The following is a 12879-nucleotide window of genomic DNA, read 5'->3' as shown; positions in this document are numbered from 1 at the left end:
TGCTAGGTTGGCAGGCGCTGGGACCAAGCAACGGGAGCGCACCCCGCCGCGGTGGTTCGAACCGCCAACCTTTCGATCGGCAACCCCTAGGCGCTGAGGCTTTTACCCACAGTGCCACCCGCGTCCCTTAACTCTATTAAAATGATACAATAACAAAAGTAAATAAGGGGAAATAAGTGTGCAGCTGCCACCCTGCTGTGGAGGGAAACATAAATCCATCAGCTCATACACAACTAGGAAGACCCCCAGTCCCGGCCCCATTTCCACTCTCCGCTGTGGGGAGAGAGGCGACTTGGGGGCAGGAGGGGCCAAGAGCAGGAGGCCAGAGGCAGCGCCATCTCTTCCTGTTTCCATCCCAACACAGGCAAGGGCTGCTCTGCGAACGTAGCTCTAGAGGCGCGCGCCTTCGACAAGGAACCCGAAGTGTCTATAGGTCGGAAGTTTCCAGGGGGCCCAAAGTGAAAAGTGGGAGGTATTCCGAAGGGGAGGAGGGGTGTGGGTTGACTCGTTCCCCTCACCCCCCTACTCCGCTTTATTTTGGGGGGAAGGACACCGGAACAGCGAGCAAGGGAGGCGGAGGTCCAGAGAGGACAAAGAGGTAAGGAGGCTGCGTAGGGAAAGGGGGCGATTTAGGGGGAAGGGAAAGAGGAAAAGACAGAGACCCCTCCCGGGAACAGAGCCATAGCTAGGGGGGGTGGCCAGCCGGGGGTGGTGGTTGTTTTTTGCACCAGGTGACGCCTCCAGCAGGGCGCCGTTGAGGATGTCTTTGTGGGGACGTAAATATCCCCAGTCTGGTCTTTGACTCGGGGGAAATCCAGCCTAGTTTCACTCCTGCATGCAAAAAAAGCTCCTGCGCCTCGATGGAGTGGCGGAGTCCACGAAAGGGTTAAAGGAAGTGAAATAGGGCTGGATAGAGACCCCCCCTCCCTCTCCCGCCTCCCTGCCCGTCTTGGGAGGCTCCTCCGGATGGAGAGGTTGGTGCGCAGAGGGCGAGGGGTGAGCGGTGCCAAGGGGGTCTCTGGGCGCAGGGGAGACTGTGGGACGGAGGGAGGTGGGCAGAGGAAGTTGGGGGGCTGAGGGAGGAATGGCAGCATTCCTGGAGGATAGAAGGCCAGCCGAGCAGAGAGGGAGGGAGGGAGACTCTTCCTTTTGGAGAGATGTCTCCATCTTTGGGCGCTGGAGGAGGAATCTCTGGTCATGGGTCTGCCTTGGCTTCTCCTTCCTGCCCACTCGTTCAAATTGACCAGAGGGAGATGCCTGATAAAGGGGGGGGGGTCCACTGATTCCCCCACTCTTTCCTCCCTGGAAGCTCAATCCTCTCCCCACTGATCCTCAGCTGCATTGTTGTGTTTAGTCGTGTCTGACTCTTCTGGCACTTCTGTCTTCCACTGCCTCCCACAGTTTGGTCAAACTCATGTTGGTAGCTTTGAGAACATTGTCCAACCATCTCGTCCTCTGTCGTCCCCTTCTTCTTCTGCCCTCAATCTTTCCCAACATCAGGGTCTTTTCCAGGGAATCTTCTCTTCTCATGAGGTGGCCAAAGTATTGGAGCCTCAGCTTCACGATCTGTCCTTCCAGTGAGCACTCAGGGCTGATTTCCTTCAGAATGGCTCGGTTTGATCTTCTTGCAGTCCATGGGACTCTCAAGAGTCTTCTCCAGCACCATAATTCAAAAGCATCCATTCTTCGGCGATCAGCCTTCTTGATGGTCCAGCTATCACTTCCATACATCACTACTGGGAAAACCATGGCTTTAACTATACGGACCTTTGTTGGCAAGGTGATGTCTCTGCTTTTTAAGATGCTGTCTAGGTTTGTCATTGCTTTTCTCCCAAGAAGCAGGCGTCTTTTAATTTCATGACTGCTGTCACCATCTGCAGTGATCATGGAGCCCAAGAAAGTAAAATCTCTCACTGCCTCCATTTTGTCCCCTTCTATTTGCCGGAAGGTGATGGGACCAGTGGCCATGATCTTCGTTTTTTTGATGTTGAGCTTCAGACCATATTTTGCGCTCTCCACTTTCACCCTCAATAAAAGGTTCTTTAATTTCTCCTCACTTTCTGCCATCAAGGTTGTGTCATCTGCATATCTGAGGTTGTTGATATTTCTTCTGGCAATCTTAATTCCGGCTAGGGATTCATCCAGCCCAGCCTTTTGCATGATGAATTCTGCATATAAGTTAAATAAGCAGGGAGACAATATACAGCCTTGTCATACTCCTTTCCCAATTTTGAACCAGTCAGTTGTTCCATATCCAGTTCTAACTGTAGCTTCTTGTCCCACGTAGAGATTTCTCAGGAGACAGATGAGGTGATCAGGCACTCCCATTTCTTTAAGAACTTGCCATAGTTTGCTGTGGTTGACACAGTCAAAGGCTTTCACATAGTCAATGAAGCAGAAGTAGATGTCTTTCTGGAACTCTCTAGCTTTCTCCATAATCCAGCGCATGTTTGCAATTTGGTCTCTGGTTCCTCTGCCCCTTTGAAATCCAGCTTGCACTTTGGGGAATTCTCGATCCACATACTGATTGAGCCTGCCTTGTAGAATTTTAAGCATATCCTTGCTAGCATGTGAAATGAGTGCAATTGTGTGGTAGTTGGAGCATTCTTTGGCACTGCCCTTCTTTGGGATTGGGATGTAGACTGATCTTCTCCAGTCCTCTGGTCACTGCTGAGTTTTCCAAACTTGCTGGCGTATTGAGTGTAGCACCTTAACAGCATCCTCTTTTAAAAATTTTAATAGTTCACCTGGAATACCATCACTTCCACTGGCCTTGTTATTTGCAGTGCTTTCTAAGGCCCATTTGACTTCACTCTCCAGGATGTCTGGCTCAGTGGTGGAATTAGGCATAGCTAAAAATTACTTATCCATGCAAATTGAGAAGGGCAAAAATGGATCTTTTCTGGTTCATCAAACTGCAAAAATTGATAATCTTGTTGAAATGCTATGTTTAGAAAATGCAAATTGGAAGGAAACACCACTGCTGAGTTTTCCAAATAGTCAAACCGTTGGTCCACCTTGGAGAGCAGAAGAGAGAAAAAGGTGGAAGGTCCTGAGGAGGGAGGGAGGAGGAGGCCTTCTCCAAAGCAGCTCTTTGCTTCTGGAAGCCCCGCCCAGGAAGTAGGCAGAGACCTCTTCCTCTCTCTCAGCCTCCCAATCCACTGCTTGGTTAATCAATGATAGTGCTGCTGCTGTATATATACACGAATCGAGGAATATGGGAGAAGGATGCTATAGAAAGGAGAAAAAGCTGGTTAGTTGGTGCTGGTGCTGATGATGTATATATACCAATCCAGGAATATGCGAGAAGGATGCTATAGAAAGGTTTTCAGGGTTTATCCGCAAGTATATCCTGAAAGCATTTCTATTACTCTTATTTTTTGTAGGCAATGTAAGAGTACAATCTATCAGCATACAAAGATCCATAATCCGTCCCAGTCTGGGGCATTTCCATGATAGACAATACCTGTGGCTGGAGGCTCTACACCCAGGGCTGTACATCTGCAGGCCTGGAATTGCCAGTATTACAGGAAAGGGGTGTGGGCTTGCCAAATTTACAGACTGTATGTGAGTGAGAGTTTGTGGGGGGGGTGATAGTTTACAGAAACCGTGTAATTTACTCCATCCGTAACTTTTCATGAGCCGATATTGCAGTAGGAATTCCAAAATAACTACGCAAAATCTACAAAGAGACTCGCAGGTTAATGGTGGCGTGAGCTTTCCTGGTCCACATCCTCAGCCTGCAGCCCACAAATGCTGAGCTCATAAACCTTTTATTAGCCCTTAACGGGACACCAGCTACTTTGTTATAACTTTCTTCAACAGAATACTTTTACAGTGACATAAATGGCACTTCCATTTTACTCATTCCGAACAGGAGAGACTCTGGTCTGCAAGTCTGAGATCAACTCCTCGCTTGAAACAGAAAAATACAGAGATCTTTTTCCTTGACCAATTGAGAGGTAAGTCCTTCCTCTTGCCTGGGAGACTGTATCTTGTAGGTCTCGTTTCAGTTTGTGGGAACATGAGAAAAGTCCTGCTGGATTAGGATCAGGGCCCACCTCGTCCAGCATCCTCCTCTCACGAGGACCAGCCAAGGAGAAACCCCCTAGCAGGGCCAACAGCTGTCTCCCCACTCAGGATTCCCAGCCCCTAGGATTCAGATAAATAATTCCTCTGTAGGTGGAGGGGTAACATGGCCAGAAGGTGGGAGAACCGAAGGACTCCTACTGAAATGGTGGGTGGTTCACAAGGCAGCAGCCTCAGGGCTTAAATGGTTTCAGGATTAGGGAATGTGTGCTGTTGGTTGGAGTGTACCTGGAATAATGTGCAGAAACCACTTTCTTGACCATTGGATCCACGCTTGGTGTCATCCGCTATATCCACCAGAACTTGTCTTCACATACAGAGGAAGGCCCTAACTCCCTAAGGGTTTGAGACCCATTGACTATCCTCAACAGGTTTAGTAAGCCAATCAAAACTATTCCCTGGGTTGTGTCCGCTGTTGCATGCTGCCAGCTTCTAGGGCTCACCGGAGAGAGCTGAGTGCAGGGTGGGAAGCCCTATATGTCCCCCACGAGAGGTACTACCCCTGCCCCAGCACCCAGTGACATAATACTATCAATGTATTTAAGACAGATTAGGAATAAATTTGTGCCTCCAGAAATAACAGTTAACAGTTTCATCCCATGAATGAATCAATCCTATATATCCAAGGTTGAAGTTTCCATTAAGTACAGTTATACAGGGTGAATCCTATAAAAGAGGCCCCATGGATACAGAGGACTCATGTTCCACGGGGTCTCCTTATATTGACATTTAATATCGAGGTTTTCCAGTGCCATACATATTCCCCATTGAACCATAGGTGGTTCATCCAGGAATCCTTGACCACTCACTCCAAAGGAAAAAGGAACGTGAGAGAGGCCTGCACAGAGAATTTCCACTGGGATATTCCAGTGTCACAAGATGAACATGAGATCAGGTGGCACATCATAATTATAAACAACAATTGGGGCGGGTGTTTCAGTTTCAGATTCCCTAAATTGAAACCCGCTTTCCTTCTGCATCTCCAGCAATTCCCATGCAATGCAAGGCTGACAAGGGGAGGTCCAGATCCAAGAATATTTTCCTTCCTGAGCACTCATTTAGCTGTCCCCAGGCACCAACCCTTACCACTATTTCACTGACAGACCCATACCACAGTCCCCAGAGGTGACTCAGACCTGGGTATCCCAAGATGGTTACTATGGACCTACAGTCACTATGGTTACTATGGACCTCTTGTCACGTTCGGTTTAGGTTACATCTTTTCAGGTGGCATCCCATGGTGACCCGGAAGTACCGGAAAGGGTTACTTCCGGGTTTCACCGCATGCGTATGTGCTCAAAATGATGCCACGCGCATGCGCAGAAGCGGCGAATCGCAACCCGCACAGACGCGGGTTGCGTTCTGTTCATGTTGCGAATGGGGCTCCGGGAACGGATCCCGTTCGCAATGAGAGGTGCCACTGTACTGAGGTGAAAGGGACTGTGCAGGTGATTAATAAACATCTAGGGGATAAAGGGGTTAAAATGTGGCCCAGGAGATGAAGGATTATCATGCAAGGCAGAGGATGAAAAATTGCATTAGGAACGCTGAAGCTGAGAAATAGGATTATGAAAGGTTGATGATGCATTACTATTATTTAACATTACCGTATTTTTCGCCCCATAGGGCGCCCCGGCCCATGGGACGCACCTAGTTTTGAGGGGGGAGTAAAGAAAAAAAAATTATCCCCCCCAGGCGTGTGGCTGGGGCAGGGGAAGCCCGAGCTTTCCCCGACCCCAGCCCCCAGAACAGGCAGCTCTCCGCAAGCTTTGGGAGAATGGCGCGACTTCCCGCCGGGCTCCCACGGCTTGCAGATATCTGCCTGAAGCCCAAACCAGGTCGTGGAACAGCGGGATGGCGGCACTGCGCCTCCCCGCTGTCCCCCGAGCTTGTGGGCTGGCGGCAGGGAGAAGCGCGTTTCTCCCCGCCACCAGCCTCCAAACCAGGTCCGGGGACAGCGGGATGGCGGCGTTCCGACCCCTCTTGCTCTCCAGGCTTCAGCGAAAGCCTGCATTCGCCCCATAGGACGCACACACATTTCCCCTTCATTTTTGGAGGGAAAAACTGTGTCCTATAGGGTGAAAAATATGGTAATCTCCTTTTCATTTCCTAAACATGTGGGACATAGGGAGGATGCGGGGGGATGTATAAGATGTTAAAATAAGACAATATGCTAATTGCACTTGATTTTTGTCACATTCCTTTGTTCTGTTCCTTAAAACACCTACAGGATTCTATTTTCCTGCACTCTAAAGCAGACGATGGAGAAGAAAGTCAGAATTCTACAGGGCCTCCTTACTCCAGATCAACAGACTCACACAGGGAAGAAACCATTCAAATGCATGGAGTGTGGAAAGCAGTTCACTTATAGTGGAAATCTTAGAAAACATAAACGAACTCACACAGGGGTTAAACCATTTAAATGTTTGGAGTGCGGAAAGAGCTTCAGTCAGAATGGAAACCTAAGACAACACCAACGAACTCACACAGGGGAGAAACCCTTTAAATGCATGGAGTGTGGAAAGAGCTTCGGTGAAAGTGGGACACTTAGAAAACATCAACAGATCCACACAGGGGAGAAACCATTTAAATGTATGGAGTGCGGGAAGTGCTTCATTGAAAGTGGGACACTTAGAAAACACCAGCGGACTCACACAGGGGAGAAACCATTTAAATGTACGGAGTGTGGAAAGAGCTTCAGTCAGAAGGGGAACCTTAGAGAACATCAACGAACTCACACCGGGGATAAACCATTTAAATGCGTGGATTGTGGGAAAAGCTTCACGTTTAGTTCAACATTCAGACAACACCAACGGACTCACACAAGGGAAAAACCATTGAAATGTGGAAAGAACTTCCCTGATACTGGAAATATTGGAGAACATCAACAAACTCACACAGGGGGAAAACCATTTAAATGTATGGAATGTGGAAAGACCTTCAGTCAAAAAAGAAACCTTAGACAACACAAGCAAACTCACATGGGAAAGAAACCATCCATATAGGGATAAAACCCTTTAAATACAGAGTGTGGACAAATCTTAACTTGGTGGAGCACTGTGAAAATATCAATGGACTCACAGAGAGGGGAAACCATTCAAATGTATGGAATGCAGAAGGGGCTTCACTTATAGTGGGACACTTAGAAAACATCAACAGACTCTCAGAGGCGCAAAATCATTTAGATATCTGGAGTGTAAAACATGTTTCCCTTAGAGTTCACTCTTCTTCACATCATTGAACCTAATTAGGGGGAAATAAATGTTATTTATTTAATGGTGGGACACGGGTGGCGCTGTGATCTAAACTTGCTGATCAGAAGGTTGGTGGTTCGAATTCCTGTGACGGGGTGAGCTCCCATTGCTTGGTCCCTCTCCTGCCCACCTAGCAGTTCGAAGGCACATCAAAGTGCAAGTAGATAAGTAGGTACCGCTCTGGTGGGAAGGTAAACGGCATTTCCGTGCGCTGCTCCAGAAGCGGCTTAGTCATACTGGCCACATGACCCGGAAGCTGTCTGCGGACAAACACCAGCTCCCTCAGCCTATAGAGCGAGATTAGCGCAGCAACCCCAGAGTCGTCCACGACTGGACCTAATGGTCAGGGGTACCTTTACCTTTAAATGTTAAATGCATAGAAGTCTATGTGATGTTCTGGTATTTGTATATAAACTTGTATTATTATTATTATTATTATTATTATTATTATTATTATATTTTAGTATTTATACCCTACCCATCTGCCTGGGTTCCCCCAGCCACTCTGGGCAGCTTACAGCATATTTAAAACGTGCAGATAACGTCTTACAATAGTAGGTATAATCTAAGATGCAATGTAATGTTAGGAAGGGGGAGAGTGTGAATCTGGAGTGCTGGTGGTGAGTGGGATACGATGAGAGTTAGATGATTTTTGGTCTTTGGAAGAGAGAGTTGGAAGCAGGGTTGGTTAGATTAGTATGATAGGAACAGCTGCATTACTCCCATTGTAATTGCAATAAAGGAACAAGGAAGACTCAGATCATCTTATATGCAGAATGTAATCTTGAAGCCCTCTTATACTGTTAATATTTCATAAATTAATTGTCTAATAAATAAAACAAGAATATTGGGCAGGGGTCCATCTCACTAGTGCTCTGTTATATAGTCATACCTCATGTTACGTCCACTTCATGTTACGTTCTTTCAGGTTACGTCCCGCGGTGACCCGGAAGTACTAGAAAGGATTACTTCCAGGTTTCGCCGCTTGTGCATGTGCAGATGCGCAAAATGACGGCATGTGCAGAAGCGGCGAATCACAACCCATGTGTGCGCAGACGCACCGCTGTGAGTTGAGTTCTTTTCATGTTGCAAACCAGCCTCTGGAATGGATCCCGTTCACAACCAGAGGTACCACTGTAACAGGTTCATGATAATCATGTTCGACTGGTGGAAAGTTGAGAGCTCTGGACACTTCCCCAGAAGCTGTGTGAGTCCCCTCATGGGTTTTTAGTGGAGGTAAAAGGTAAAGGTAAAGGATCCCTGGACGGTTAAGTCCAGTTGAATCTGACCATGGGGTGCAGAGCTCATCTCTGCTTTCAGGCTGAGGGAGCCGGCGTTTGCCCACAGACAGCTTTCCGGGTCATGTGACCAGCATGGCTAAAAAAAAAACCGTGACGGAAGCCAGAGCGCACGGAAACGCCATTTACCTTCCCACCACAGCAGAAGAACGACAGCTGGTGGGGGTCATCCCTGCATCCACCAATACACATCTTGGTAGAACCTGGGGACTTAGGAAGAAGGCCACCCCACGTACCCAAAAAAGGGGACAGCTCTCTAATCAGCACCCTGTTCCCTCTGCACATCTTGGGCACTGGACCTGGTGACTGAGGAGACCCGTACGGAAGCGAGAGGGGAAACCCTAGCAGCCTCTTGGGTAAGAGGACACTTCTAGTTCACACACACACACACACACACTCCACCCCTACAATGCCCAAAATAACTTTCTATCCTGTTCCTGCTCCTGCCTGAGGATGTTTCACTCCGCAATAGTCTGTTCGCCAGGGTGCTTTTTCTATTTTTCCCTTCTCTTCCCCCCCCCAATAATTTTCCAAGTACCACCCTCTACGTCCCTCCTCCCCCAACTTCCCCTCACTCATGTGAGATCTTATTGGTAATTGTATTATTGTTTCTTGTTGTGTTAGCAGTTATTTATACTTAATAGTCATATCCTTTATAATATCATCTTGTATCCTTGCGAGTCTTTCCTTTCATGTTTATGTTAAACTTAATTTCCATATCCATATTTTTTCATATATATCTCAACACACTCCCACTCTCTCTTAATTTTTTTGCTTGGGGCAGCCCCTAATGGATGCCATTAATTTTGCCATCTCCATAAATTCACAGATCTTAATTCACCATTCTGATAATTCTGGTATTTTTTCCTGTTTTCCAATTTTTTGCCACTAGTAATCTAGCCGCTGCTGTCACATAGAGGAATATATTCTTTTTATCTTTGGGGATGATACGGAAAGGGGGGGGGCATGTCTTCTTTACCTTCTTCTTCGCTACAATATATCCATTTATTCCAATTGTCAATGTCAAAAGGGACTAAAATCTATAAAATTCATAGAAAATCAGCGTGCCAGTTTGCTCAATTACTCTAGGACTCCATCACACCTCCCCTGTCCAGCATAATCCCTCAAGCAAGGTGTCAAGACCCTAATCCTTTCAAATTGCTCTGATCAGCCTTTCCTCCAGACAATGTCAGGTGGCAGACTATGCATATTTGGGACTATTGTTTTCTCATCCCCAGGAAGTGTTTATCTGTGCATATCTCCAGCTCTGCATATTCCCCCCTCCCTCCTCCTTATGTTAATCCGGTGTAGCTCTGCATATTCCCCCCTCCCTCCTCCATATGTTAATCTGTGTAACCCAACCTCCCTTTAATATATTCATGATGTAATCTGTGTAACCAAACCTCTCTTTAATGTATTCATGACGTGTTTTGCACTGTATTCTGGGACATGGAGGGAGTTTCAAAAACTCATGTCACCCCTTTCTCACTGTTCAATCTCGCCTTGAACCTGTTGCGCAATAAACTTGGATCTTCTGCAGTTTGCTCCTGTCTCCGGCTGAGCTCATTTTCCTCCGCAGGGACCCACGGACTTAGTCCGATGAGCTGGGTGGCAGAGCAGCCTCGCACCCAGATTTTTGCCGTAACAGGGATATCGTTGGTTATTAAGCTTAACGGATATGTTTCTGGCTTTTTGAGAATTGTGCTTTTAAATATTCCTTTTGACGCTTCATGTATCTTAGTCCAAAACTGTTTAATCGCCTTACACCCCCACCACATATGGTGCATTGTTCCCACCTCCGCTTTACATCTCCAACAAAGGTCTGAATATTTTTTATAGATCTTTGCCCATTTTACCAGGGTGCTTTTTCATTGGCAAGGATTTTTCTGTTCTGCCATGGCTGCCCACCATGGCACCCCAAGCAGGAACAGACTTTGGCAATATGGAGCCTGAAGGGAGGCAAATTTTGACACCCCCCCAAAAAAATATATTTCTTATTTCACAATAATTCCTTTTGGTACCGTTGTTTTTTAAATAGATCTCCTCAACAGGCACCGATCTCCTCCCCATTTCACTCTGCACATGCTCTCAAGTGCACCATGTCATAGTTGTGGGAACTCAATCACCTGTCTGCCCAGGGCTTAACTTTGAGTAGGCACACAAATAAATTGTTGTTGTTGGCCTCCGCCTGTCTCAAGAGGTGAAGCCCAACCGCAGTGTTGGCAGCCCCGAAGTGGCCTCCCCGGAGCGTAATCCTGGACAGTGTGTATTGAGGCCCTGGGCTGCCCAAATAAATATAGGTTTGCAGTGGTACTTTGGGTTACATACACTTCAGGTTACATACGTTTCAGCTTACGGACTCCGTTAACCAGAAATAGTACCTCGGGTTAAGAACTTTGCTTCAGGATGAGAACAGAAATCGTGCTCCGGCGGCGCGGCGGCAGCAGGAGGCCCCATTAGCTAAAGGGGTGCTTCAGGTTAAGAACAGTTTCAGGTTAAGAACAGACCCGAGGTATCACTGTATATACCTGAGGTATCACTGTATATATCACTGTATATATTATATATATATATTTTTCCTGTTTAGGGAAGTTTTAAATGTTTGATGTATTTATCGTGCTTTTAATACAGTGGATGCTCAGGTTGCGAACGTGATCCATGCGGGATACACGTTCGCAACCCGCAGCATTCGAAACCTGCAACGGCGTGTCTGCACTCACACAGGTTGCGATTCGGCTCTTATGCACAAAGCGCAATTTAGCACTTCTGTACATGCACGACCGCCAAAACCCGGAAGTAACCCGTTCCAGTACTTCCGGGTTTCGGCGGTCCGTAACCCGAAAAAACGCAACCTGAAGTGCCTGTACCCTGAGGTATGACTGTATTCTGTTAGGAGCCGCCATGAGTGGCTGGGGAAACAGCAGCCAGATGGGCGGGGTATAAATATTATTATTATTATTATTATGCGCCCTCTCAGCTTGTTGCCCTGTGTGGGGGAATCTCCTGCACCACCCTAAATCTGACGCTGTCCCCAAGCTACTTTGAGGCCAGCCAGGCAAGAGGAGCGGGCAGGGAAAGCCCTTCCTTGGGTCACCTCTTTGCCCTCCTCCGTTCCTCATCCCAGGAAGAGATGCTGAGATGGAGCCAAGAAGAGGGTCTGATGGGAGTTGTAGTCCCAAACATCTGGATGGCACCAGGCTGGGGAGGGAGGGCTGAGTTACAGGTTAGTTTTTTGTTACAGCTTACAAATTTCAGGCAACGTTTTACTTTTCTTGTGTATTTTGAACTCAAGTTTCTCAAAGCTCAAACTTCTAAAAGCATTGTTGCTAAAGAGATTCGTCGGCTTGGCAATTTCATCTGTTGAGCACACACACACACACACACAGCATCAGCACTGGATCTGAAGGAATTGGTGACAAAATCTGCAAAGGAACAGGCAGGCCGAGTGAGATTTGGATGTGCCTGAAACAGAAACTTTTTCAGTGCCTTGAATTTTAACACCACAGTTTGCAAGGTTATTCCAAATGATCTGTGCGCTAGAAGATTTGCTTTGGTATTTGCTGTGCTACTTACTCCGGCAATTTAAAATAAACTTGGCAATTTCAAGTTTTGTGCTCTTCATTTACTCGCTATAAGACACCTGTTTCTGAAAACTGAAGTTAGCAAATTTTGGGGGTGGGGTGTATGCGTGCGTGCAAGTAGTTAGCCTTGCCTAGGGTGCAAAATAGCCTGCCACCGGTGCTAGGAACATAAGAAATGAAGAAGAAGAAGAGGAAGAGCTTGGATTTGATATCCCGCTTTATCACTACCCGAAGGAGTCTCAAAGCGGCTAACATTCTCCTTTCCCTTCCTCCCCCACAACAAACACTCTGTGAGGTGAGTGGGGCTGAGAGACTTCAGAGAAGTGTGACTGGCCCAAGGTCACCCAGCAGCTGCATGTGGAGGAGCGGAGACTCGAACCCGGTTCCCCAGATTACGAGACTACCGCTCTTAACCACTACACCACACTGGCTCTGAGAACAGAAAAAGCGGTAAAGGCATAGCCAGGATTTTGGGATTGGGGCGGGGCAGGACACCCACCTGTCGTCATCCTCTCTCTGACTCTTGTCTAGCAGATTCAGAATGAAATGTCTCAACAACAGTTGTTTTATATTACTTTCTTTTGAACCTAAGTGCTCGGAAAAATAGGTCAAAATCTTTTTGCGTTTTCTACTTTTAGTTGAGCATTTTTATTTCTT

The 12879-nt window shown here is 47.1% G+C and overlaps 1 protein-coding gene across 1 annotated transcript; it reads left to right on the top strand.

The window, feature by feature from the left end:
• The first annotated feature begins 304 nt into the window (after nucleotides 1-304).
• Nucleotides 305-7391, top strand: LOC310837970 (uncharacterized protein). The gene is made up of 2 exons (XM_083725246.1): nucleotides 305-598; nucleotides 6320-7391. Exon 2 carries the CDS (start codon nucleotides 6351-6353, stop codon nucleotides 7092-7094), a length of 744 nt encoding a protein of 247 aa, XP_083581372.1. The 5' UTR covers nucleotides 305-598; nucleotides 6320-6350; the 3' UTR covers nucleotides 7095-7391.
• The last annotated feature ends 5488 nt before the right edge of the window (nucleotides 7392-12879 follow it).

This window comes from Podarcis gaigeae (genome assembly GCF_964106915.1).
Source record: "Podarcis gaigeae genome assembly, chromosome: 2".
Taxonomy (NCBI): Eukaryota; Metazoa; Chordata; class Lepidosauria; order Squamata; family Lacertidae; genus Podarcis; species Podarcis gaigeae.
The sequence above is the reverse complement of the archived record's forward strand: the minus strand, read 5'-3'. Positions and strand labels throughout refer to the sequence as shown.

Coding starts and splice junctions, on each gene's coding strand:
- LOC310837970 (XM_083725246.1), top strand. CDS start 6,351: ATGGAGAAGAAAGTCAGAATTCTACAGGGCCTCCTTACTCCAGATCAA.